Source organism: Papilio machaon, chromosome 5, assembly GCF_912999745.1.
Source record: "Papilio machaon chromosome 5, ilPapMach1.1, whole genome shotgun sequence".
Taxonomy (NCBI): Eukaryota; Metazoa; Arthropoda; class Insecta; order Lepidoptera; family Papilionidae; genus Papilio; species Papilio machaon.
Genome location: NC_059990.1, coordinates 9798805 through 9826183, shown reverse-complemented (window position 1 = coordinate 9826183; position 27379 = coordinate 9798805). Strand labels below are relative to the sequence as shown.

The window sequence follows — 27379 nt, the reverse complement described above, 5'->3', positions numbered from 1 at the left end:
GTTTAAAATTGGTTTCAAAGTAAGACTTACTTGTCCACGGACGGTGGTAATTTTATGTATAATATATTATGTACTATACCATAGTGATTTTTTTTTCATTGGAATTTTGTGGAAATTGTGACGAAAGTGATGTGAAAATGTTTATGATGTATTTTTAAAGCTTTGCGAAAAAAATATATGTAAGTGATAGTGGTTGTCATAGAAGTTAATGCTTGCATTTGGAAGACCGCGTGTAGTATAGCTTTCTTCTTTACCTACAAGATCAAACTCGTATCGCGCAAGACCCTATCAGAGATAGATAGTAGATAGGAACCGCATTAATTTTTTGCATTCGCCTATCGCGCAACTTTCTGCTTATATCTTATATTAGTTCTGTGACCATTTAAGAAACAAATCCTCGATACGTAAAGTGTAACAGATCACGAAAGGACAATAATGCACTTATATATTAACTGCTAAATCTAAATTTTAGTAAATGAGGAAATTGGTTCCAAAGCACTAACTTTACCGGTCATAGGCGACCAAAAGCTAATCATGCGGTCGTTCCGAAGCATAAAACTTTAGACCTCACTAAATGACGTTAATTAGTGCTAGTTCGAAATTGCCATCGACAATGAGCAGTTCGGACCCAAAGCCGGTGCCGTGCCGCTAGCGACAGCCAGCCGGCCGGGAATAGGGCAACTTGTTCATTTGGCGACTAATTTATATGCATTGGTCCGAGAATTGCATATGCGCATAACATGTGTGCATATGAACACAGCAATGTATTATGTTAAGATTAGAAAATTATGTTGATTTTATAATTTTATAATATGACTTTTCGTTTTCACTCTTAATATTATGGTGTCACCAACTGAGGGGTGGCATAGGGCATTGTTTCAATTTATCAGAAAACTTTCTTACAAATTTATGGCAGTCGATGACAACATATATTCATAATGGCCAAAATTTTTATTTTGAATCAATTTGATTGCAGTATTTGGCGGGAATTATTTAACCTACGAGACTCTCTTTGGGCGGTATATGGTTGGAGAGTTTTCATTTGGCGCGCTAATTTTCCTGATTTAGTGGTTTGTTAATAATTTTACTGGACGAATCGCATTAAATAAAACAAAATGCACTCAAAAGTAACATAAAAAAACAATTTCAAACAAAATGCACTCAAAAGTAACCTAAAAAAACCAATTTCAAACAAAATGCACTCAAAAGTAACATAAAAAAAAATCAAACAAAATGCACTAAAAAGAAACAAAATAATGTCATGAAAACTCTCTAAACTCTAGTAGTTAGTAGTAGGGGCTCAGTTTTCCGCAACTCCACGACAAGCGCGTATTTTGCGTGTCTCTAAACTCTAAAGAAAGTTCTCTTCTTTCTTGTAACATGTCTATATTGTATAATTATTGTTATTTCGCAGTCGGTGTCGGCCGAAGTAAATAGGTGACATTTTATATTTGAGATGTATTAGACATACTTACGTTTATGTCCCTACTTAGGCCGAAACCGACTCCAAAATAACAATAATTATACAATATAGACATGTTACAAGAAAGAAGAGAACTTTCTTTAGAGTTTAGAGACACGCAAAATACGCGCTTGTCGTGGAGTTGCGGAAAACTGAGCCCCTACTACTAACTACTAGAGTTTAGAGAGTTTTCATGACATTATTTTGTTTCTTTTTAGTGCATTTTGTTTGATTTTTTTTATGTTACTTTTGAGTGCATTTTGTTTGAAATTGGTTTTTTTAGGTTACTTTTGAGTGCATTTTGTTTGAAATTGTTTTTTTATGTTACTTTTGAGTGCATTTTGTTTGAAATTGGTTTTTTTAGGTTACTTTTGAGTGCATTTTGTTTGAGATTGTTTTTTTTTGAAGTCGGCTATTTTTTTTTCTTAAAATTTTTGTTTTATTTCACAATTTTTAGTGAATTTGAAGTTCAATTACAAATTTCCTTAATACATATATAGACATAAATAAGACAAATAAAGAAAAGGACTTTCCTATTTGATATGTGTGTACTTCAATTCAAAAACTAATTTAGAATGCAGCAGATAACCACTTATCCTTTAAACAATGAAATAATTATCAAAATCGGTATACAAATTGAAAATTACCGAACCAATACATCGTAGCGTGCCCTTAATTTTGTCCAGTCGCGCGCCGCACTAGCATTTTTCGAATGCGCGTAGTTTTTAATTATTTAATATCTCCCAAACTATTGATCAGAATTACATAGTTTAAAGGCTAATGTAATCTGCATTTAATACTCTAGCCATCAAACATATTTATTTGGATAAGGATTCATATCGAATATAATATAATAGCGCCGTAAGCTTACGACGCTGTTTTTCGTGTGCATTTTAATCGAAGTTTGTTCACAATAACATGGTTTTTGTAAGACATCCATAGATGATAGATATATGCCACCGAGACTTTTATTTAGCAAATTTAAGGATCTATAATTACTCCATACATCATTTTTATGTAAGTCATATAGTTTGACCTACGTAAGCCCAGAAAGCAAAATTGTGCTTTTCGTGTAGCATTTTTCGTTACCGCGTAATTTTATTCTTACGATATCTCCTAAACTATTAGACAGAATGATATAGTTTCAATTGCAAATATAATCTACATTAAATTCTCTTGATAATGAACATGTTTATTTACATAAGGGTTAATACTGAACTCGAATAATAGCGTCGGAAATAGGGCATGAATTTAATTGATGTTTCTGAAGAAAAAAATGGTTATTGTGAGAAAACTATAAAAGATAGATATATGCTATCGCGGACTTTTATTTAGCACATTTAAAGAGCTACAATTCGCCATACATCATTTTTATGTAGGTCCTATAGTTTAGCCTACGTAAGCGCTGAAAGCAAAAATGTCCCTAATTTTCGCAACAAATTTTTAAGCTATATTCAAAATCTACTAGTCTTCTAGTTATTAAAAAAAAAAAACAAAAAAATGGGACCCACCTGCAAGCACTTCCTTTCGATTAAAATATTTTTCATCAAAATCGGTCCACCAGGGGCGGAGTTTCGCGGTAACACACATAAAAAAAAAAAAAATACAGTCGAATTGATAACCTCCTTCTTTTTGAAGTCGGCTAAAAAGGAAATAAACGCCGAGCCTCATCGGATAAAAGTCGATATAGAAATGAATTAATTAAAATTAATTGGAATTTATATGAAAAGATAAGGATTGGTTCCTTTTAATTCAGGTTGCAGTGCGGAGAAAGGAGAATTCAGTGATAATTTTTTTTAATTTCCATTTTCTTAAATCAGGATTAATCTTGCATTTAAACCTGCTTGACTGGTGACTTACGAAGTGTAGTTTATTTACCTTTCGTGAAGTTACACTTTTAGAACACCGTGTAAAATTTATACTATGTTATTTACTGAATAACAGTTTCCTGTGTCGTTAATGAGTTAATGAAGCACATTCACGCAGCACAACGGCCTTGCTCGCTTAGTATGTACAGCAAAATCAATCCTGCTGTTGTTTGATTGGAGCCCGCTTTAATGAATTCACAATTGCAACTCACCGCAAGACACGTGTTGTCGTAGCTGCTTGTAATTGTTATTGATTTGTTGCGCTCCTAGATAGATAATAGACGATAGTATTAATTTCTAGTAATTTAGTACAAGGAAAATCATGTTTTATATGACCATAACGAGCACATTGTATTTTCTGTAACGAGTAGCGTGTCAATTAATGTTTCGATACTTGCATTGAAACTTTCAACAAGTGGAATTGCACAGTTATTAATAATCTTTCAGCGTGTCTAGCGATAGCTTTAAGACAGAAAGCGCCTGTTAGCGACAGTTGCGTTGATTTACAATTTTATAGATGGTGTTCGGTGTGCGTGGCTCGCGTGGAACCGAAGCGCCCCGTGTCGCACCGCATGTGCAGGGTCAAGGTGGCTACACCTGCCCTGTTCATTATCCCTTGCACAGCCCTCGCACGGCCTTCACTCCTCACTCTATTGATTTAACTCTGTAATTCTATTACGTTCAAGTGCACTGTTACAACCTTTCACCTCAATACTTTATGTGTACTTTAGTTAGAATTATTAAGTAGATACTTTATAATATTTTAACGATAATGAGTGCTCGCATTATTATGATCTTTGAGTATAATAATTAGTAGAAGATAGAGTAAAAGAGGGCATTTCTTTCAGATTTAGAATTTAAAATAAATAAGAGAATAACAAGCAATTGATCGAAAAAAAAGAAAGTATTTTAAAACATAAACTCATAACTGTACGTTGTTTTAATACTCGGAAGTTTTGAAGGACTGTAAAAAGTTCAAACAGTGTTGAAATTATTGAAACTTTCAAACTGGATTGCGAAGCTTTGCGAAAGTTTACATAAAAGCTTAGAAATCAAACGACGGACATTAACTATGTCGAATAAGTTTCAAAACAGTTAAGTGTACAATGCAAGATTTATACGTGAGTAAAAACTATTTTTTGACCTTACTACACCTCATAAACATAATATAATTCCTACATACTCGTAATTATGTTGTACCCATAAATTGGGGTAGGCTCCGAGCCCCTCGGTGGGGACGTATAGTGAGCTGATGATGATGATACTTGTAATTGTTTTGTAGTCGTTCAACCCCGTGTGTATATTAGCCCTGAAGTAAGTGATGATAATTACAATACGCATAGTTTTTTTGTTGATAGGCTGACCAGTGCAGTGTGGTATATTTAGCGTGACCTTAATGTGACCTTTTGACCATTATACTACGTTGACACAGCACACGCCTCGGGCGAGGACACAGCGGGACATAATATTTTATTATTTATTGGAATACATAAATAGATACGAAGAAAAGGCTTTATTATAACAAGACGATGAGTAAATAATATGCAGCTGACAGCCGCGATCGCAAGTCTGTTTAATTTATTCATCGATCTAGATTAATAATAATTTGCTTGAAATGAAACTAAAAATATATAAACTATAGTATAAGTAACTTAATAGTCTGGTGTACAGACCAGTTCAGAATGGCAATTGATGCCCCCTTGCTTGTCTGTGCAAAAGAAGCATCAGTCCGGGAAGTTTAGGCGTCTAGTGAAACGGGTCACAGCATTTACTTGATGTCCACAATCAGTCTTTTAATACTAAAACGACCGAGAAGAAGAAGAACAGTCTATGTATACACAAATGTTACAATTTTTTCGCCAAGTAATAGAAGTTTAGATATAATATTTTCATATCTATTATTTATCTTCTATGTAAGATAGAGTTCACTCGACGTAAAAGAAATGCTACAAAGATAAATTGTCTTTATTTAACGATTTACTGATAGCTGAAGTGTATGTATGTATGATAAAGACTTAATCTGTATACCTATTTAAGTATATACGAGTACATCATACATTATGTTTTACATACACGGTACTCAAATACGTCACAATGTATTTCCGTTATGATACGAGTATTATATGTATAGGTAAGAATCGACAGCGAAATTGATATAAATACATATATAGCTGCAACGTATAAATGAGATACTGATGTTAACTTCATCTACATAACAAAGAACATAGCAGTCAAAAAACGGAATTATTTATTGCAAAGCAAAAACATATCTATAAATACTCACCAAGACGCTTGAAACTAACAAACACCGACAAAAACTTCGACCACATCGATAAGACCACTAATTAAATTATACTAATCTATTTAAATTAAAATCGTATAGAGACATGTTACTTAAGGATGTTTATGGGACGAAAACACTAATTATAGTATAGTGAAGTAGTAGTCTATCACATGAGCGACGTAGAAGAGGAGGCAGGTCGCTATGTACATGAAGATCAGGATTTGGACCAACATGATGCTCCGGCCACCGCGCTAGCAGTACTGCCTGCCGTCTGCTGGCTGGCCGGGGAAGCCCCGCCGGCGCGTCCGCTCAACCAAGGTGAATGTCGAACGACATGATCTTGTTGGGCCGTTACGTAAAGAAGCTAAGTCGTCCACAAGGGCTGTACGTTGGATGAGGTGTAAAGCTAATTTAAAAAACTAAGAAGTATGTTACGAAATATGAATACAAAATATGGCTTAAGCTTCTGATAGATTTTATAATAACATTTGACAAACAAAGTTGTACCTAATAACGCCTGTGCACCGTATGCATTTACACATTGTTTACTACCTTGTAATGTCTTCAATTAATAAAATATATATTTATAGGAATAAACTATGTTGTCATCTAACGTACGAGTACTAGTTAATTCTTGCGCAGCAGTGGCGTCTCTGCCCCACTGATTGACGAAAACCTCAATCAACAGCCTCTTTTGTACGGATTCGGGTTAGTGACATGCGACACTGCGTTTGTTTAATACAAACTTTTTGTTAAAATTAAGCTACACACTGATGTATCTTTGTTTAGAAAATATTCTACAAATAAAATATAAAAAAAGATAACGATTTTTTTTTTATTAGAAACACTTAATATGAACTTTTTCATATAAATAATATCCAGTGTTCTAATGATTTATTTGTATTGTCAATGCATACAGCTTGCTTCTGACACCAGGCCAACATAAATTAACGCACAGCGTCATGCAAATCAGTTTAGGAGTTCAGTCATGTCATATACACAATGAAGTCAGTCTGACTTAATATGATATCATACAATATGTTATAGTGTTATCTGTTTGTAGTGTTGTGTATAAGTAGCTACGAAGTGCCTACGCCGTAGCACAAAGAAAATAATATAAACTTTAATAAGTTTGTATAAGGTAGGTGTTTGTATGAAGTGTACTTACCATTCCTGGTCTGTCCATCAAGAACAGTGGTGACGGGCAGCACAGACCCACCGAACCCGTCGTCGGGCGCCGGACGCAGCGGCAGCTCCACCGCGCCCGCCTCCCCACCGGGCCACGCCATTGCCGCAGTCTACCAGCATTGCTCGCCCATACCCGAACAAAACCTTTGGTACACTTTGGTCTCCAAACACCAGTTAGCAGTGACCCCGATCCATTGATGCAACTGAGCAGGGGTTAAGTTCTCGAACACTAAATAACTAACACCGTTGTTTGCACTTGTATTGTGTGTATAAGATTTATTTGTGAACACTTTTAGCACCACTCATTAAATCTTGTCTTATTTATATATTTAAGAGAATGTTTAAACCTATAATTTGTAAGAGTTAATAAAGTTGTGATAACCCTAACATGACGAACATAAAGTGTAACTACATATTTACTTGTTAGAAACGAAACTCGTAGCGTAAATAATAAAGCATTGACAGAAGACGTGTAATTTTCATGGTTTTTAAACAACTTTCTGAAGGCAAACATAGGGCGTGGCCGAAAAAGCCGCCTTAAATTATTCGTATACCTCCAAGTACTCATAATTGTTTCGTTATTGTATTCGATCCTTGATATTTCTGACTAAACAGGTTTTACAGTTTTACATTGTTGACTAAAACTGTCTCAACATTAATTTATTATAGCGGCTAAACATTTTGGTCAATGAGAAATTTTAATTATTGTTAGATAAAGGACTGTAAATTATAGAGTAATATTTGAATAGTGTGACGGTGATAAGAAAATACTCAACGCACTTGTCGCGGTTACGCTCTACTGTACTTCCGTAAAATACATTTCAAATTGAATTTAATAAAAATGTTGAAATTAATAAAAATCACGCATTAATTATAGAGTGTAATTAACTTCATCATTTGATTAAATTGTATTCAATACTGTCATTTATCTTAAAAACCTAGAAACAATGTTTAAAACTGCGGTTAAGGGGTAAGACGCTTATTATATTATCTATGTACAAAAATAGATGTGTAATGCAGAGGGTCGTTGGTTTTGCTGGGAGCGGGGGCGGGAGTGCGGGAGCTATCGAAATGCGAACACGGGGTCAAGGTCGACGATCTCGCGCGGAGGCTGCGCCGGCCCGGGATCGGCTTGTTGTGGTTGCAGCATACAACGGATAACATTGTAATACGCATAATTTACAAAGATAAAAAACTTTATCTAAAATCAATAAACGAAAATTGAAATAAACTTAGAACTAAATAAGTAGATTTCAAACAATAGAGGTATTAAATAGAGACCGCGTCACAGTATTAAATCAAAGCAAACGATATTATGACTGATTACAGTTAAATGTTTAACATTAAACGAGATCTTTCGCTTCAGTGAGTGCAGTTTTTTGGCAAAGATGATCGTTTTTATATAAGAACCACTTGACTACTGAGAGGCTGCGACACAAAATGGCGATCGAGCTACTTTACTACAAAACAAGTTTATGAAAGGTATTAAACATCAAATAAGATACATTTTTAAAACAACATAGTTTTGTTTTTTTCAAGAATAATGAATGTACTTATGAATACATGAAATATCTCCAACGAGTTGTCGATTCGATCTACGTACCTTTGGTACACCGAAGAGATGTACAAAAAGAGGATATCTACTCTTCCTATATGCGCTATCCCCCATCAAGTCCGATTTCGCAATTCCGGACAAAAAGGAGAAGAGGACTAAAATTTCATCATCATCTCACTATACTTCCCCACCGAGGGGCTCGGAGCCTACCCTAAGTTAGGGTTGACTAGGCTATAGTCAACCACGCTGGCCAAGTGCGGGTTGGTTGACTAAAATTTGACTACCTACTCGTAATTGCTCCTTCTGTGTGATTGTGGTGTTTTACTAGTCGAATCAGCCCATTCGTGCAACAGATGTTGTTGTTGCTGGCTACCACTGTTAAATATAAAAAGTTCTGAATGTATGCAAATCGTCCAATAATTGCAATTTTTCTTTTTTATTTCAGTGCGACAACCAGCCAGCGGGAACGCAGTAAAAATTGCAATTAGCCCGTTACAGCGTGTTAACCCTCGCGACATATCACCCGTAACGCTTAATTATTGTCCCGCTATCGGCAGTCCGACGCGTTACGTGTTTCGACGTGCAGATATCGAATTACAAGCGATGTGACAAATTGCCCGTGTAATTGCATACACATTTCGATATTTATCAATGATAAAGTGTATAAAGTGGCCTATATTGACTTTTTACGAGGTTAGTTCGAATTTAAAAATATTACAATATGTCCTTAATAAAAACATATACGGTTTTGTAAACAAACTTGTAAGCGTGAGTTTGTGCGTCTCAAATATGTGTAAGTTCACAATTTGCGAGTGGTGGTTCGTCATAGCGAGATATTTTATGAGAATGTCAGACCACTTAGACTTAGCTTATTTAATTAACTTGATTAACGATGTCTCGTTGGTTGTATTGTATGCGTCTGTGTAAAACACTTTGATGATTCATCAAGCCACCGCATCGGACCCGCATTAAGGTTATAATTCTAGGTTAAGGCTATAATTCTAGGTTCTAATCGAGAAGTTTTTTTTGGCAAAACGCAAAATTTTACAAATTTATTTACATTCTGATTGGTTTATTAAAAAAACAAGGTACTTAATTAAAAATGAAATACCAAGAGTATTGAAAACAGTCGTGAATTTGAAACAAGAATTCCTACAGATTGTAATTAACCACAACGCGTTGAACCACAAATGGACAATTAACGATCGCACTTCGTTAACATTCAATTTGTCTGTATGTACCAAACCAACTGAAAGCCGACAGAGCGAGAAGCCGCGCGCCGCACCACTGCCCACTGCTCAGAACTTATCGGAACTGAACCTACTATTTCTTATCACCGTAACTATCGCTCGGTGATTATTATTTAATCAAACAATAACCATTTCAGTTTGCTTGAACTTCGCAGTGACTCAACAAATTCTATTTCGCGGGAAATAACTTTGTGGAGTGTTTTTTTATTTATGTTACATTTAAGGTTTTCAAAGACGGAGTATTTACATTAACATGTAAAGTATCTCGAGGACTTTAAAATGTCAATATTCTAAGTTTATTACTACTTAATGTTAATAAGAAAAATCAACTTGATTGTTCGTTTCGGTTTAATACAAAAAATTCTAAATTGATTTTTAAACAATCTTAATTTAGTAAAATGTATTATTTAAGACTTTATGATACTTTACTATCAAATTATCTGAGAGGCAAATACTTAACTTCACTGGCACATAAAATTGGCAAATCATTTACAGTTAAAATGATAATGAACAGAGATAATATGCAGATATCATACTACTTGAAAGGTAGGTTGTATGAATGCTCCTGGCATTTGATTAAATTGTTTATCTCAGGAAATTATTGTAGACATCACGGTCATGAGTCACGTATCATTGTTGTTTATGAAATAGGTCACTAATTGTGAGGTTTTAACAATTATTTCGTGTAACAACAATATTATTTTTGAAGTATAAAATGTTTTGGTAAACACATAAAAATGTAATTAACTCTAGTTATGTAACCGTAATGTCCCATTATGTATACTGTTAATGTAAGATTATGCAATTTACTTGCAATTGCATTTGACACTTTTATAAACACTTTTTGCTCATAAACACAACATTTAAAACTTAAAATTTTAGTTTTATTTTAACATTTCACTGATGATATTAGACAAATTTAAAATACGCGACACCTTGACGGCGGGTAATAAAAAACTGATTAGTTTGAGTGGCACTATCAGTAGATGTACTCGTAGTGTGGACGCAATCGCGACGAGTTGAGAGACGTTAGGAAATAGCAAGTCTCAGCCGGGGAACGCAAGCCGCAGTCGCGCCGGGGACGACGGGTTATCGCGTCATTTACTTACTCGTACGTAAATAACGTTGACCATTACCTAAAGAAGTAATCAATCGTTTACATAAAAATCTATCAAAATACACTATGGATTAAGACACAGATAAAACTATATGTAAGAAGCGCTTATCTTTTGCTAACATATCTTAAACTTCGAAACTTAGCGAAGCACAAGAAAAACTGCATTGTAATGTGTAATATCTGGAGTACTGTTGAGTAACACAGTCAGTTTCATTGTTTCCTTACAAGTTACAAAATAGAACCCGCCAACTATTATTAAACTAACCCATAAACATAATGCTAAGTAAGTTCCCAAGTTAAGATATCAGACGTTCCCACGTAGATAAGATCGTGCTCGCTTGATAATGTTCCCGAGAATAGGCCGCGCCACTGCGGGCCATCAGGGCGCGGCGCTGGGCGCTGGGCGCGGCGGTAACTGGGACACCACGTGTGTGACGTCATCACGACATATACCAAATTAAAGCACGGCTTTTATGTCGCCCTGCACGAGGTGGGCGCGACGAGGATGGCCTCAGAACAGTAAATAAAATTAATGATGCCACAGAATTTGGCCGTTTGCGTGCATGATATCTGAATAAAAAAAATCATATTTCCATTTAGCTGAGAGTTATATTACTATCTATTTTTTGGTTTCTAGTTGTGGTTCTTAGTAAAATAAAAATGTCCACGCCTTTTTTATATCATAAGGTGGCAAACGGGGAAGCGGCCACCTTATTCGTCGAAATAACGAAACAACCGTGGTCCATAGACATCCAGAATTGTAGAAGCGTTGCCTACCTTTAATCGACGGAGAAAGAGATGCACATAAAGATATACCCCTTTCCTATGCGTATCCACTGCCCCTTTCTATCCTTTCCGTATAAGAACAGGCCGGGAAGTGATAGACCTACTAAAATTAGGTCTCTAGCACCACACTCATCAGACGAAACGCGGAATTCAACACTTGACGCCTGTCTTCTGTTTGGTCGTGGTATCGCACTGGGCAAGCCGGTCAATTAGTGCAACCGATGTTGTTTTTCCAGGCGTCTACCACTGAACGCCTACGCCATATGTCCGAAACCGTAGGTTTAAAGTTATTGTCATCGTGATTCGACAATGCCCACCCACGATATGTCAGGTACCGTGCTCGTATATTCATCATGTTATTAATGTAAATATCAATTTTGATTTCATAATATTACCACAAGTAGTTCTTATACATGTTAAGTTCCCGTGTCGTAGTAGCCTGTGGCAGTCTGTAATGATTAGTGTCAAATCTTTATAAATATTGGCAAAGTGCTTTGTATATAAAAGTTAAAAGCGAGTTAAAGTTGACGATTGGTACAATAAAGAACTATCCTCGGGGACTTCGAACGAGAGAAACTAATTGATTACTTTGTCCAGGTGGAAAAGAAAAATAAAGATGACAGTTAGGTAGTAATGAAATAAAACTGCTCTTGTTACTACGTCTTAAGATTCATTTTTGTGTAATCCTAAGATATTTCTCGCTCTTATTTTTTATTCATACATACATTTCTAACTGTAGATTACTATTCCTGAAACAATACAAAAATATATTTTGTTATCTATGTTTTTTGAAGTCGAATGTGAGGACAATATGAAGAAATTGCTCTTTTATTATGTTTCTTATAAACTTGATAATTGAAATGAACAAGTCAATTTGTTTGAGGAAAGAGTCACGTTTTAATTCACGACTGAGATGTTTGTACGAAAATGTAATATTAATACAAAGGTAGACAAAAAACTGAAATTAATAAATAAATTGAAAAAATAAATTGGGAAAACCAATACTTTATTGGTCGCGTATTGAATTACGAACGAATCCTGTGAACTGTGATTTAGATTATTTCGTGAATTGAAATAATTATATTTGTATTTGTATAATATAAATTTTATTTGAAAACAAAGTTTTAACAAATTCTATTAATTTAAACGTTTTATGAAATATACTGATATTGTTCTATGGTTTGTTTACTTAAAGTTTTGTTATTGTTTCTTCCGACGCCCGAGCTCCCGAACTCCCGAACTCCCGAACGTTACCACGTTTAAGTCAATATTTAGTTTTTATTGTAACCCGCATATTTCTATTGATATTCAATGTTGTTTTACACAGTTAAATTTTGTAAAAACATCTTATAAAAACTTCAACTAAGATCAATGGATAAAATATCAGAGGATTATCAAAAAGTCGTATATTGTAAACAAAATGGTTGAAAATAATTGAACTTGAAGCCTGGAATTAATTCAACTTTCTTATACCGATTTCCATCATAATAACTACTTGAAATGTAAAAACAATGACGCAATACCTGAAAATAAATACCAAAAGGGAATTAAAGAAAAGAGTATTTTGTAAATTAATTATGTAGGCGAATTCCTCGGTCACCGTAACATAGTTACAATGTACGAGTAGGTACCTAGCTCGGGGCTAAGAATTCAAACAAAGTTTTGTAAAAGTATTTGTTCGTGTAATTGTTCTTGGCTTGAAATAAAATCTTTCCTTTCTTATTTCTCTTATGTACGTGTTCACATTAATTAAGTATTGATTTAGTGTGCAAAAATTACAATCAACAGGCAAGCCATTTTTACATTTCTAAACAGTAAGCTGGAGATATAAAGCCAAGAAGTTATCGAGTCAATTGACATGTAAACATGCAACTCGCAAAAACATGTTAGTGGCTTAGTGTAATGATAACACTTTCTAAATGCGGCAGATACGAGTATCTGGAAGATCACCTAAACACATTAAGTTTTATCAACGTAAAGATCTATGTATTAAGTACCAAAATGTTATTAAGTAAAATAAACGCTGATATAAAAAAAATGCTCTTAACCTGTCTTAAGCTTAGAATAAAGGGCCACACAATCTTAATCTGTCACCTGTCAGCGTCACTTTCAACAGTGAATTTACTAAGCTTAAAGGTCTTATTAATTCTATTGTGTTTTCACTGTCCTGCTATAATTACAACCTGTAGAGAACGTTACAACTTTCAACTCGACGACTGTACCAAAAAAAAAAAAACTAGACAGTATTTTATTCTTCAGCACGTGCTTGAAATTTTAATTGACCTCTTCGTCTGCCTTAATTAAGATGTTTGGAGATAAAACTTGTTTTTTTTCTAGCAAAGAATTTTAAGATTTATAATTAACTATTATAAAGTTTTATAATTTAATTGATTCTGTTAGTAGGGTAATTCGTAATAAATAAATTTTATATAAATATATAAAACCAGCTTAGGAAGATCTTTACCATTTTAATTTAAGCAAGGGTAAGCTTTTGCGACATCAAAGGGATAGCAATTAACTTTCCGTTCATCTCTACGTCTGCAATATAGAATACATAAGTGAATCTACAAAATATCTCAAGTCGACTAGTATTTTTTGGTTTGATATTATTTCAAAGATTTATCAAGATCTAAACAACAAGCAATTGCAGAATTGGAGCTAACTATTAATCATAAAAGTATTAATATCAAGTTAATAACGTAGAGTTGTTACACAGATTTTTAAGCTTTTAAATAAACTGCAAAAGTTTTCGCGTAATGTGTTCCAGCGGACGGGCGAGCTTTGGGCGGGCGGTGACGCGCGCGATGCGGGCTACGGCGCGGACACACTGCCACATACTGCCACTGAAGCTCTGTAGTCTGTCACCCTGACGCGCGGTACGCGGCACGCGGCACGCGGCCGCCCTGACGCGGAAACACTCTGCCGCCTTCACGCACCTATGCACTATTTAGTATTGTTAAGAGTTTTTATTCTAATTTCCTTAATAGCGTTTTTTTTTTAATTTTCTCTATAGTTACTTATGTCACGAGACTGTTTTTATTAAAACCTACTGAAAACGTAAATAACAATAGGATATGTTTGTCTTTCATTAATTTTATACAGCAACTGCTTTAAGAGATTATACGATACCTTATAAGCCCTAAAAGCACTTGCGGTGACTTTTATTAAGTAGTCTCCTTTTATATGTATCATGTAAGGTAGTTAACGTAGAAAAAAGTCCAAAGCTGTTTTTTATTACCCTGTAAGGCTCGTTGTAAATGTGTACTTAAGAACAACGAATTCAATTAAGCTTTAATGCGTGTTTCGTCGGCCGTAAGCTTTGTGTACTTTGTGAATAGCAATTTCGCAACTGAGAAAACGCTCTATTTGAGCTGTTGTATCAAATTATAAAAAAAAAGAAAAATATGTTACATTTTTACAGCAAACATCATATGAACCTCTTAGTTAATTGAGTAACTAACATGACAGATATTAGACAAGACTGTGTTTTGTAAGAGTATTTGCAATAGAAGATGCGTGCTCTAACAATCAAAATCATTCATCATTTAAAGCCTACAGCGGTAGTTAAACAAACAGTTCAGCACAAAAGCGAGCGGTCCCGAGCTTCCAATATATTCATCGAGGCGAGGAGGATTCCGCGTCGGCGTCGGCCAGCGCGGAGTTTCAACGGGTGTTGTTATTGCTCAGTACGGTCGTTGAGCGCTTCAGAGCTTCGTGCTCTCAAGTGTTCAATAACTGTACAATATGTTTGTTTGTCATTTAAATTAACTGTTTTTTCTTATATTATTATTATAGATTATTAACTTATAGCAAAATAACACATCATCAACACATTGAGGCAACAAAAAAGCTGTAATATCTTAGCTGTCGTTCTTTAATTACGAGACGCTTTTTTAAACCCCTCATGTGCTAAGGCAGACGACTTACCGGGATTTCAAAAATTGTGATAATTCGTGATTTTTTTATCCGCGTCCTCCCCTTCCGAGTTTCACGTGATTGATACGGACGGTACATCAGCAACTGTGCTTAATTTGTTTGTAAATATCATAACTCTTTAGATAACATGTTACAAGATAACAAGCCTTTGTTCATTGTTTTTGTAACTCAAGACAGTAAAATGCATACACTGTACATGTACTGACCGAGATCTCAAAAACATGTGCCGCGTGTCGTATTGCAGAGTATTATTTTACGGTACAAACTTTTTCGGATATCATATCTTAATATTCGTACTGAAATTACCAAATGGGTTTTAAAAATTTATTAATTAATAAAATGTTTTACTCATACTTACAATTAATATGTGATGATATTCTTATAATCAATAAATTTTGTAATATTTAAATCTTTTATTTAAAACATCTACGTTTGTAAAATGTTTGTTCGAAATTTTGATAAATACTGTAAACAATAATAACAAATAGAAAAGCCAAAATGTTTTACTTTTTGTAAGTTAAAAACTGACGTTAAATGTACAAGTGGTATACAAATAAGATTTTTAAGTGTTTGTTGACTAAATAATTGATAGCTTTTGTGAATTGTCGTGAAGTTATCGCGCGGTGTGGCACGGCTCGGCAGCAGGGCGGGCGGCACGGCCGGCGCGGGCGGGGGCGCGGACACACTGCCGGCCGCCGCCCGCCTTCACACCGCGCCGACCCGCCCGCCCTCACGTACTTGCCGGCTAGCTACAACTTTGCTATGCACGAAGTTTTTCATTGTCTTTAGTAAACTTTTCGAGATTTTGGACAATCATCGATACTTTAATGTCCTCTTGATAACAAATAGGGAAGATTTATATTATCGCAAATTTATTTAATCGACATTGAAAAAAAATATAAAATTTATATGGTTAACGTTAACTGCCGATATTCCTAACATTGACTTAAAGCCAAAGCCTTATTTCCTCAAAATATTTTATTGCCAAAATATTAGTTTATTGATTCCAAAAAATAAGAACATTGTCAATTCCGTAATAAAACTTACCAGTTAATATTTAAAATTGAACGCTCCGTATTGTACGTGGAGTTAGTGGTGCTCGAAGATTCTAAACTGCTTAATACATAACTGGTTAACTTAAGCAGCGATTACTTATGTAAGTTAAGCTTTTAAACTACAATACAATTGCAGTTATAAAGTTTAGTCAGTATTAAGACTTCGTAACGATTTTCTGGCTCAGTAATGTTTACTTGCGGTTTGCGGAAGCGTAAGAACAGCTGCTATTTTTCTGTATCCAAGGTCTTATATATTGAAGAAAGAATTTGTAATCGATTTATTTTATTCTATAACTGAATGCAGCTGTCGTCATAAATTGTGGTGAATTCTTTTAATCTCATAATAATAACAAGCAATATTATTAATAGCAGATGCTATAGTTATGGTCGGAAGAACCAAAATTAGTACGAAAATAAGTATAATAATGTGGAATTTGAGCTGAATGCTAATTGAAGTAAAGTTTTTTTCTAGAATAGGTACAGATATAAGAATATAAAATATATCTAATATAATAGATTGCACTTCGCTATGACAACCCTTGTTTCCATTTTGTGTGTCAGAACAAATAATGTCGGATGTCAAATTCAAACGAATGTGGGTCTGGTCATGCATATCAAGTGAAGGGATAATACTTTTTTGTAAAACAGAGAGTTTTCTTTTAGTTTTCTTTTGTTAAAAAAGTGGGTTTTGCGATTCTCAATTGTTCGAAGTGTGAAGACAAGCAGTGGACAGACAAAGGTCGATGATGATATAAATTGTTCTATCAACAGTCTCGCTATGACACAAACAAGAAATATCCATAATAATATGCTTACCCGTTTTGACTATATAATTTAAACGTTCCGTCGTTCATCTTAAATTCTGAACAATAACGTAATTGAGCAAACAGTCACAGTAATCTAATTGTGTTGTCGCAGAGAACGTTTTTAGACGCTTAACTCCGCGCATTGCTTCACATCTGACGCGCGTCAGATTTCAAGCCAACAGCAACAGCCGATGTCCTCTGGAGACGCGTCACCTCGCATTTAAATTATTTTATGGGAAGTCATAAAACACTTACTACTAATAAGTTTTAATAGCCCTATTTATTTAGCGGCCATGTGCTATTACTGATATTATTCACTTCTGGCATCGTGCAATAGCTATAATTAAGGTGAACCTTTTATTTACTTTAATTACAACAAAATTAGCCTAATTTAAACACCAATAGTGTCTGAAAACGAATATAACACTAGTTTTTGCTTTGAAAATCAATTTTGTACTAGGAAACATGAGAAATAAATTGTTATACGACGAAAACTTACGAAAACTACTATTACTTTTTGGCACAGGTGGGCACAGTTAATCGAAAAGTTAACTTCGTTAATCGTTAATTCGTTAATTAAAAAATTAACTTCGTTAATCGTTAAAGCGTTAAATTCTCGAAATTTTAACGCAAGTTAAAGTTAATCGTTAACAGTTAACCATATCAAAATTATACATACTAATTTTACACTTATTGTGGCGACACTTGTTTAAAATAGTAATTTGACTATACATTCTATAACACATTAGTATTAGAGACAAGTATATTCATTACGAGTTATAATGCATTATAGTATACTAGCTTTTACCCGCGACTCCGTCCGCGCGGAATAAAAAATAGAAAACGGGGTAAAAATGTCCTATGTCCTTTTCCTGGTTCTAAGCTACCTGCCCACCAATTTTCAGTCAAATCGATTCAGCCGTTCTTGAGTTATAAATGGTGTAACTAACACAACTTTCTTTTATATATATAGATTTCATTACGAGTGCGGAAAGCCTGTCATTGCAAAGAGTTCTGACAAATGTCTACAAGTTGACAGTTGGAACAAGTTGAAATGACAGTTCCGCACGTGTACTAAACAACTATTTTTTGATACAGTTGCGAAAAAATGATGCAATTTAATAGAATAATAAAACACAATAAACTCAACTAACTAAAATGTTTGGAAAATGGCGCCAACCGTAAAAGAATACAAACAGAGATTTTTTTTTTGTTTTCTTCGCCCATTCTGGGTAGGCAAAGGGAACTTGCCAATGTCCAAACAGCCAAGTCTTCAGTAGATTATTTTTATTGATATGAAATGAAAATTAAATTTAATGAAGATGAAGTAAAATGAAACCTAGCCTAATTCATTAAACTAAATCATTAAACTTAATTTTAGCCCCGGCAACTTAATTGTAAAGATTTACTTGAAATAAATACCTTTTTTTTTATACGACGAAAAGTTAGCCTTTAACGGTACATATAAAGCCTGCCGTTAAATAGGTAGGATAGAAACGAATGGACCATTACCGCGAACATTTTGTGTTTATGTGACGTTTTCTGCGAAAGCATCAACTGGCATTTCCAATTGTGCTGTATACCTACACCTACCTATTTAGTCAAAAGCCTCACTCCCGCCGCTGACGACCTCGATATTTACTGACATTTGAAAAAATAAAATAAGGGGCGGCTTCTACAACACAATAGATGTATAGAATACTACTTGCGGAATTGTGTTGTGGAAAAATTGTTTTGATTTCATTTATAAAGCATCTACAAATGCTACGAGGTCAAGCTACGAGAATTGTTACTTAGAACTTCTTAAGCAGTGGTTGGATAACAGCGCACCTCTTTCCTTTGCCTTCTGTTTACTGTCGTAATATGTTAAATACATATTTTATATTTCAGTAGACATTTAAATTAGTAAGTGAATGTTTAGTTTATTTTTTTAATAGTTTTCTGTATTGTTACTTTAGTTCATTGTTGTGGTGATAAAGTGAGAGACCTGTAATTCGTGATGACTGGCAAAGTGGCGACGTCTAGCGGAAGACGGCTGACATTTCGGCAGCCGCACCGGATACGAGCCGCCGACCGCGCCCGCTTCCGGACGCACCCTCTACGTTTAAATCTTTACTCATTCAATAAAGCGATCTAGCTTTGATGCTTCGATTTTTAGACGTACTTGTAATAAATTAAATACTTTGTTAACATAATAGGACGAACTATTTACATGTTATAAAACGAGATTTATATTTGTAAAAGTAACTTGTTACAAGAAATGTTAAATTTACACATTTACACTTTAAATATCGGAAGTATAAAAGTATATAACCACTCATTAACATGAACAAATAATTAAGACTAAACACCTCGAGACAACACTAACCATGGGTTTCTGAAACCAAACCAAACAAAACCTCCGTGTTTTCAAAGATACTGACTGGGATGAGGATATGTTTTATACAGAGATTTTGGTCGAAAAAACCCACGATAAGCAAGTGACATTATCGACAACAAAGCCTGCAATTTACCTAATTTAGGATTAAGCACTCAACTTAGCTTTAACTAGCAACTGATCGATATGCCAGTACATAATGAATGAGTGTAGCCTCAAGGCTTTACCATTATCACGGGATATTTTATTTAATTATGCAATTTTATGTATCATAAACGCTAATTAAAAATCATTGAATTTTGTATACGTCCATACCGCACTAGCAGTTTCTCGCGACTTCGTCCGCGCGGAATTAAAAAAATGTAGTCTATGTCACCTGGGGATAGTGTAACTTCACAACGGTTCAGTAGTTTCGGAGCCAATTTAATGCAGACAAAAAAAAAACGATTTTTTCTCTTTATAACATTACAATAAGAATATGAGTAGATATTTTAGTAATTATAATTTTTTATAAATAACTTACAGCTAAACTACTGGTGAACATTTTGTTCAATCGCCAAAGGTGTAATGTAGGCAACCAATTCCATCAGTACTTTAATACTAGTAATTTTATTCATAATTATTTACATATACCTATATACTTGACTATCAATAGCAGTGTACAATGCAATCTACTTTTTTCAAAAGATAATAATTTTTCTGCAAAAATTAAGTAATTCTTACGCCTACTACAGGCTAACGATTTATCTATTATTACAGGATTTATAGCTGATTATTAGCTGAACTTTCTAGACTCTTTAACGGAACAGCAGTTTACAAAAAAAAGGAAAAGAATAAATGAAAATTAACGAACCGCAAGCTATACTAATGTACTAAAAACTTTACTGTAAAGCAAAACTTTGATGATAAGTTTAAGAAAACGGCCGACGGTGCCTAGTGTCGCTGGCATCGCGCCAACAGTAACGGCCGGCTCTATACGATGAATCTCGTGTTAGATGGATCACATAAACTGTTTACGTAGCGTAAATAAAGATATCGTTAGCTTAAATATAGTACGGTAATATGCAGCATATGTGAAAGCGTATAAGACATTACAACGACATCTGTCATGTTTGATCTCTAATAAGTTTGTCGTAAAGTTACTGACAATTGAAATAATAATTTAAATACTATAGAAAAATAAATATCTACGTGTGAACTCCTCACGTAACCTCTACGGCTAATGATATAGGCACTAATGTTTTACTATGTTTGCAATAAATTTTGCTAAGCACATAATAATATTTTTAAGCCAATTATCGCACAGCATACATTCACCAATTATGTTTTTATAGATCACGCGGCTGTGAACTTACACTGAATACGAGATACGTTTTAGCTACCCTTACAGCGCTCATCATAGTTAAATGGACCCTAACCACAAATGATAAAGTTCATTTTATAATAACTGTGTAGTTACAAAAATTATAAAAGCCAAACATACCACAAACTCGCTTTTTTTGTCCCCGCTTTGTGTAGCAAATCCAATTTTGTAAACAGGGTTTGTTATTTTTTCAATTTTCTCACACATATTTTGGTTAGCGAAGTTAAACTTTAAATAATTCCAGTTTAGATTGAACCAGCTACACAAATATTCAAGTGCATTTGGTGATACAAAACTTAAACATAATTCGTCTATATTAGACAGCTTTTTATGCATGACTTAATATTACAAATGCCTACGTTTAGATGGATGTTTGTTTGAAGGTATCTCCAGAACGGCTCAACAGATCTTGATAAAATTTGTCACAAACGTAGAACATAGTTTTAATGAACACATAGGCTATTTTATTTTAAATCTGCGCGGACGGAGTCGCCGGCGATAGCTAGTATAACACATTTTCAATAAATATATACGTTTAATGACTCATCGTAATTCACACCCAAATCATATTCCTACAGTAATTAATCAAAAAAGATTTTAGGCAAAATTCATAATATCATGAACTTCAAAGGTGTGGTTTCCATGAACAAATTAATGTTAAATGACTGCAATTACTTAAAATAATTCCGCTTATATAATATTTAAATAATCTCAAATACGTCACTATAACTGTATTTTTTATGACATGAGTTTCACGTTAAAATGCTACAATAATAACTTTTGAGTGACATTAAACATAAAAAGCCAACCATTTTATAAATATAGGTTATACATTATAATGGATTGTTAAAGGTTGTGTAGGTCAAGTGTAATAACGCTGAGTGGTGTTAAAATTAACCACATACTTTGCGTGCGAGCGCCAAGCACTAAGTGATGGACCATAGCGCTACGGGCGCAGACACGCACGACAGCCTACCGACCTGCCGTGTTTGTGCTTTATACGAGGACAAGGGTAAGCCTTAAGCCACACCTGAATGTCGCAATCATTTCAATGGTAATGAAAATAATAATGTAATCTTACTAATATTATAAATGAGAAAGTTTACATGGATGGATTAGTTATAAGGTATCTTAGGAACGGCTCAACTGATCTTGATGAAATTTGGCACTGATGTAGAACATAGTCTGAAATAACACATAGGCTAATTACTAAGTATATTTTTAATTCCGCGCAGATGGAGTCACGAGCGACAACTAGTATTAATATAATTTCGAGCGTAAATAATGTTGTTTTGTAAGTTGATCTTTTAATTGATTGGTTAATACATATATATGAGTGAGCGATAGTCAGAAGAGTTCAATGAAATGTGTGAAATTACAATCTTACTTAGGTATTTTTCTTTTCTTTGCAATGATAATGAAATGGCCGCATCATGTTCTACCGGACTGGGCGCAGTCACTTTATTTATGATGGTAGGCGTAATGAAATCACTCCGGACAATTCGAAAGAACTCGCAACATTTGATTGATGACTTTAATCAAAAGAATTTTAATTATACAAACATATTTCATGTTTTGTACAGTAAACCGTTTCTTTTGTTACTTATTCAAGGATACGTGAAACACTTGTAAAATTTTGTGATAAGTTTTGCGTATGTTGTATTGTTTTGTTATACGAGTAGTTTAGCCAATTCTGTACATAATATGGAGAAATGAAAACAAAATATAACTCAATAAAACTTTAAGGATATTCTTAATTTAGTTCAAAATATGTACTTACCCATCCGGCGCCATTTTTTCGCGTGATACCAAAGGTAACGGAGTCCAAGCCTGCCACGTTGTTTATACGACGCCCGCTGCACGGGGTAGTTAATGTTCGACAACTCGATATCTGCAAATAAATATTATTAAAGCACTCAACTCAACGCTATAAGTAATCAAGTTTACCAAGTAAATTGTAAATAGAAATGCTTTAACAAAGGTTTGGAAAATCTTAATACCTTTTTATATATCTAAACGTCTTTATGTTAGTAATCTCGTAACCAAAGGTGGGCATTAACTCGTTAATCCGTTAATCGTTAATTAACGAAGTTAACATTTTCCTTAACGGATTAACTTTTAAGTTAAATTCAAAAAGTGTTAACGCTCTTGTTAACTTCCGTTAAATTCTACTTCCGTTAATTTAGTCCGTTAATTGTTACAATAGACACTTATTGACGTGTTGTCATTTTATTTAAATTATGCATCAGGCTACATTCGTAAGTTCGGCTATGTTCGGCGACCGTCGGCGAGTCGAATGGTGAACGAGAACGAGAGAGAACGAGAACGAGCGAGTGTGATGCATGTTATACAATACACCGAGCGGCCGGGATAGACGTGATCAAAAGAGTACCACAGAATCCTTGTTAGAAAATAGTGACGATTTAAACAAACTTACCTCTATCAAATATTGCGAAGTTTAGGCGCTAAACACCTTCAAAGTTTAATAATTATTTCACATTTACACAAATATCTCGAAAAGTCTTTATTACATTTTATTCACATTAAAACTGGTTTTCATTTATTTAACATCTCTTTTTTTAGAAAAAGACTTTGTTATAAAATCAACATAAGGTTCGAAAACACTTTGCTCTTAATACAATAATTGTTATACGTGAGACGCAAAATCTATTAAAAGAGATAAATAAAATAAACTCTGCGTTGAATTGCAATAAAAATAATCGAGATTACTCTTCAACGTCGTACCTAAAATACAACTAAACTTTGTTGCAGACAAAAATGTTTATTTTAATGTTGGAGTTTAAAGACAACAAAAAATATAAAAAAAATAGTTTATGGTTCATTTGAAAAAGCGTACAAATAGGATTTTTTTGTCATTGCGTAGATAAGAAACAAACAATGAAAAATAAATTTAAAAATTCGAAAGACGAAATGTGCACGCAATAAACGTTCCTCAAAAACAAAAGGGATTTAGGTGTTTATTACCGTCGTTTGTTTTTTTGGGGCTTCTTCATAGTCAACGAAAAATAATTTTAAAAATAACAAAAATATGAACAAAGGATCAAATGGACAGCCGCACAGAGAATGCGATAACGAACTCGATGGATTTATGGCCCCAACCCTTCTAATGGTCGGGGATGCACGTGCGCTGCGCAAAGACAATAGCGAAGACAATTTGTTTGTTTACAAAAAAAAAAAGTATACGACAAAACGAGAAAGAATGAGGAAAAAGATAAAATAATTATGTTAGTGAAATAATGTTAAACTGTATTATACTAAATTTAATATATGAAATGTTGCCACACGTGACCTTTACAAAAAGACATCGATTTTTTTAAGTATATCGAAAGTTTATTTTAAAATTAATCGAATGTCGTTGAAAATAATTCAAAACCATATTCTTACTAATTAACTATAACGATTTTAAAGGTGATAAGAAAGAGAGAAGACATCACCCGCGATCGGTTGTTTTCGTTATGTCGTGTAACTTATGCTCAATACACTGAGAGTAATTTAACTTGATTTAACATATAACAATAGATCGGACGATAGATCTTTAGATGATAGAAGTTATCGAAAGCATCTCAGTTGTATAGTTTGATGCGTTGAGGTGTATCACTGGATTGGTTATATAGTTTATTTATCAATGTTATAATAAGTTTCCTCTGATGTTAGAAGTTTTATTAATAAATAAAAAGTACGTAAAAAATGATAAGTCTGTTCGTGGGTCCTTAGCTAAAATAAAATAAAAAAATATTACCAAATTATACATAAAATTAAATGTTCAGTTGTTGGAGTATGAGCAAATGAATATTCGGGTGCAAATAGTAACAGATAAATGTAAATACTGCACAAAAGTTTTGATTGTTTTCTTTTGAATATGATCACATGTATTAATGTTTAATAGAAAATTTGTGTTGTCTAAATTTAGTTAGCTCTCTAATTCCGTGACGTCGGAATGTCGATAAAAAAATTGACTGAAAAAGTCAATTGTCCATCATTGTCAGTGTAGTATACAAGTAAGTGTGTGTAACTAGTGCATGCTATGTCATTATTATGGTACAGGCATTAGTACATTGCTCCTATTGTCTAAATTATATTTTAGTATATTATATAACTAAACTATAGATAGGATTAGCGATCACCCGAGATTTCGTAAGCTCAGTAAAAAAATAGCCTAAGTTCTATTGAAAGTCTCGACAAAATCGGTCCATACGATTCGGAGATTATTCGTATGACCGTTTCCCGCTTGCGCATTATACTCGTAATATAAACAAAAATTAACTTTAACTGTTAACTTTAACTTGCGTTAAATTTTCGTAAATTAAACGCTTTAACGATTAACGAAGTTAAATTTTTATTTAACGAATTAACGATTAACGAAGTTAACTTTTTGATTAACTGTGCCCACCTATGCTCGTAACGTTACTTTTATTGTAAGTAAATAACTTTTTTCGTAGAAAATACTATTAGCGCTGCCGCTGTCCTGAATTCGGTCCAACCTTTATATTTACGGGCGGATCTACATCGTAAATGGATACATTTATTCTTGCTTTGTATACATAAAACATTTTTATAAAGTAGTCAGCAATAAAATTAATAATTTTATACTAATTATTATGAATTCGCTAGTACCTAAGATGAGTTTTTTTCAAATAAAATATAGTGTTGCAAACAGTTGCATTGTTACTGACCATGAAATCTACTAAAATAAGCAGTTAATTAGAACTTTACGTTCTTATGTTTGAGAATAAGTAGTACTATAGAAGATTGCGATAGAATTCAAAGCATACACTACAACATATGTACGTAGAAGGTCGGTTATTTCACTTATTAGGAAAAACAACGATTAGGTCAAGTGCCTCTAATTTACGGAAAATTCTAGACATTTACTCTGATCGATTTATTTCACTAATTCAGTAACACTAGCCGTGTTGTTGTACATCATCCAATATCGAATGTTGACCATTTAGCAACAAATCTACCGAAACGTAACGTTTGTTAGTTATCAAATATTTCACGGCCGTATTTTTAAAACTTAAAACAACTAGTTTCTGTTAATTTGATGCTAAAACTGTATTACATTTTTGAAATGAACGAAACAGGTATACGGTAGCATGATCTAAAGCTTCAGCAGAGGCCCTTTGAGGTAAATGCGAAATGTCGATTCTATCGCAAACAGAAATTTAAATGAATATAAATACTTCAAGCGATAGTTTTTTTTATACATTTTGGTAACATTTAGTTGCACAGATGTGCCAGTAGCATTAACATGACACTCACGATAGAATACTGTTAGTCATTCAAGACCGAATGTGATAACATTTCATAAACAAACTGATAAGGGAACGTGTATTAATTTCAAATTAGACATAGTTATATTTGTGATAGAATAAAAGCGTACCTCTGCCGGCGATGTCTTGGTAGCTGTCCCTTCTAAGTCTCCTGTTATTCATGACACTAACACATTAGCACACAAACTTTGAGAAAACACTAGACTTTAGACGATTTGTTTATTTAACAGTACGATAGTGGTGTCGCGTTCGGACGTTAGTGTGGACTGATTTAATCGTGTGCGCATATCATTATTGACATTACAAAAAGCAACTGTTTTTTTTAATATAAATATTCATATTATTAAGTTTTGTGAATGTGACATCATTGTTGTCATACACATTTTGTAAAATTAAGTTCCTCTCGTCAGTCTCTATTCGAACGTTGTCTGTTAAAGTGAGGAAAAGAACAAGACTATCATCAGTCATCATCATCAGCTCACTATACGTCCCCACCGAGGTACTCGGAGCCTACCCCAAGTTAGGGGTGACTAGGCCATAGCCAACCACGCTGGCCAAGTGCAGGTTGGTTGAATCCTCATCATCAGTACCTCTCAGTAAAGTATGACATGTTCTTTATAGTCTTTTTTCCGAGATATTTTATGTTGAAATTTGTTCAATAAGAAAGAAAGGCCTTGAGTATGACCTTGTGTCAATCGTATATTTAAGTATGCAAAGTTACTCGTTATTTTACAACAATGGCTTGTTTAAGTTAGCAGCTTATTGTCAAGTAGTAAACACTTTATTTTAAGGTGTTAATTATGATGTTTCATTGCAACAAAAACAACTAACATTAACCTATTTTGTATTTGCCAGTGAATCAGAGGCAAATTTATTTAGTTTCTGGCTAGACGGTAACGCATATTTTTTTTAATTAATGTAATTTTTTTTGGTTATTTACCAATATTCCTTGTAAAATTTCAACAAATCTCAAGACTTGTAGAAGTATATGGTTTTAGTTAGTTATTATAATGGCGGGATTCGAACCATAGACCACGC

At 33.9% G+C, this 27379-nt stretch overlaps 1 protein-coding gene across 14 annotated transcripts in view; it reads right to left on the bottom strand.

Annotated features, from left to right (window-relative positions):
- Positions 1 to 26597, bottom strand: part of LOC106709599 (probable phospholipid-transporting ATPase IA) — a 43608-nt gene extending 17011 nt beyond the window's left edge. For 12 of the 14 annotated variants that reach the window (XM_014501430.2, XM_014501436.2, XM_014501429.2 and 9 more), the window contains exons 1-2: positions 26452 to 26597; positions 22828 to 22938 (exon numbers count right to left, since the gene is read on the bottom strand). In XM_014501430.2, the coding sequence (XP_014356916.2) occupies positions 22828 to 22938; positions 26452 to 26503 (163 nt within the window). In that variant the 5' untranslated portion in view covers positions 26504 to 26597. Of the gene's footprint in view, positions 1 to 5614; positions 5921 to 6782; positions 7158 to 22827; positions 22939 to 26451 lie in introns of those variants that run through there. The other 2 variants (XM_014501432.2, XM_014501437.2) reach the window with 2 other exon arrangements.
- Positions 26598 to 27379: the final 782 nt, after the last annotated feature.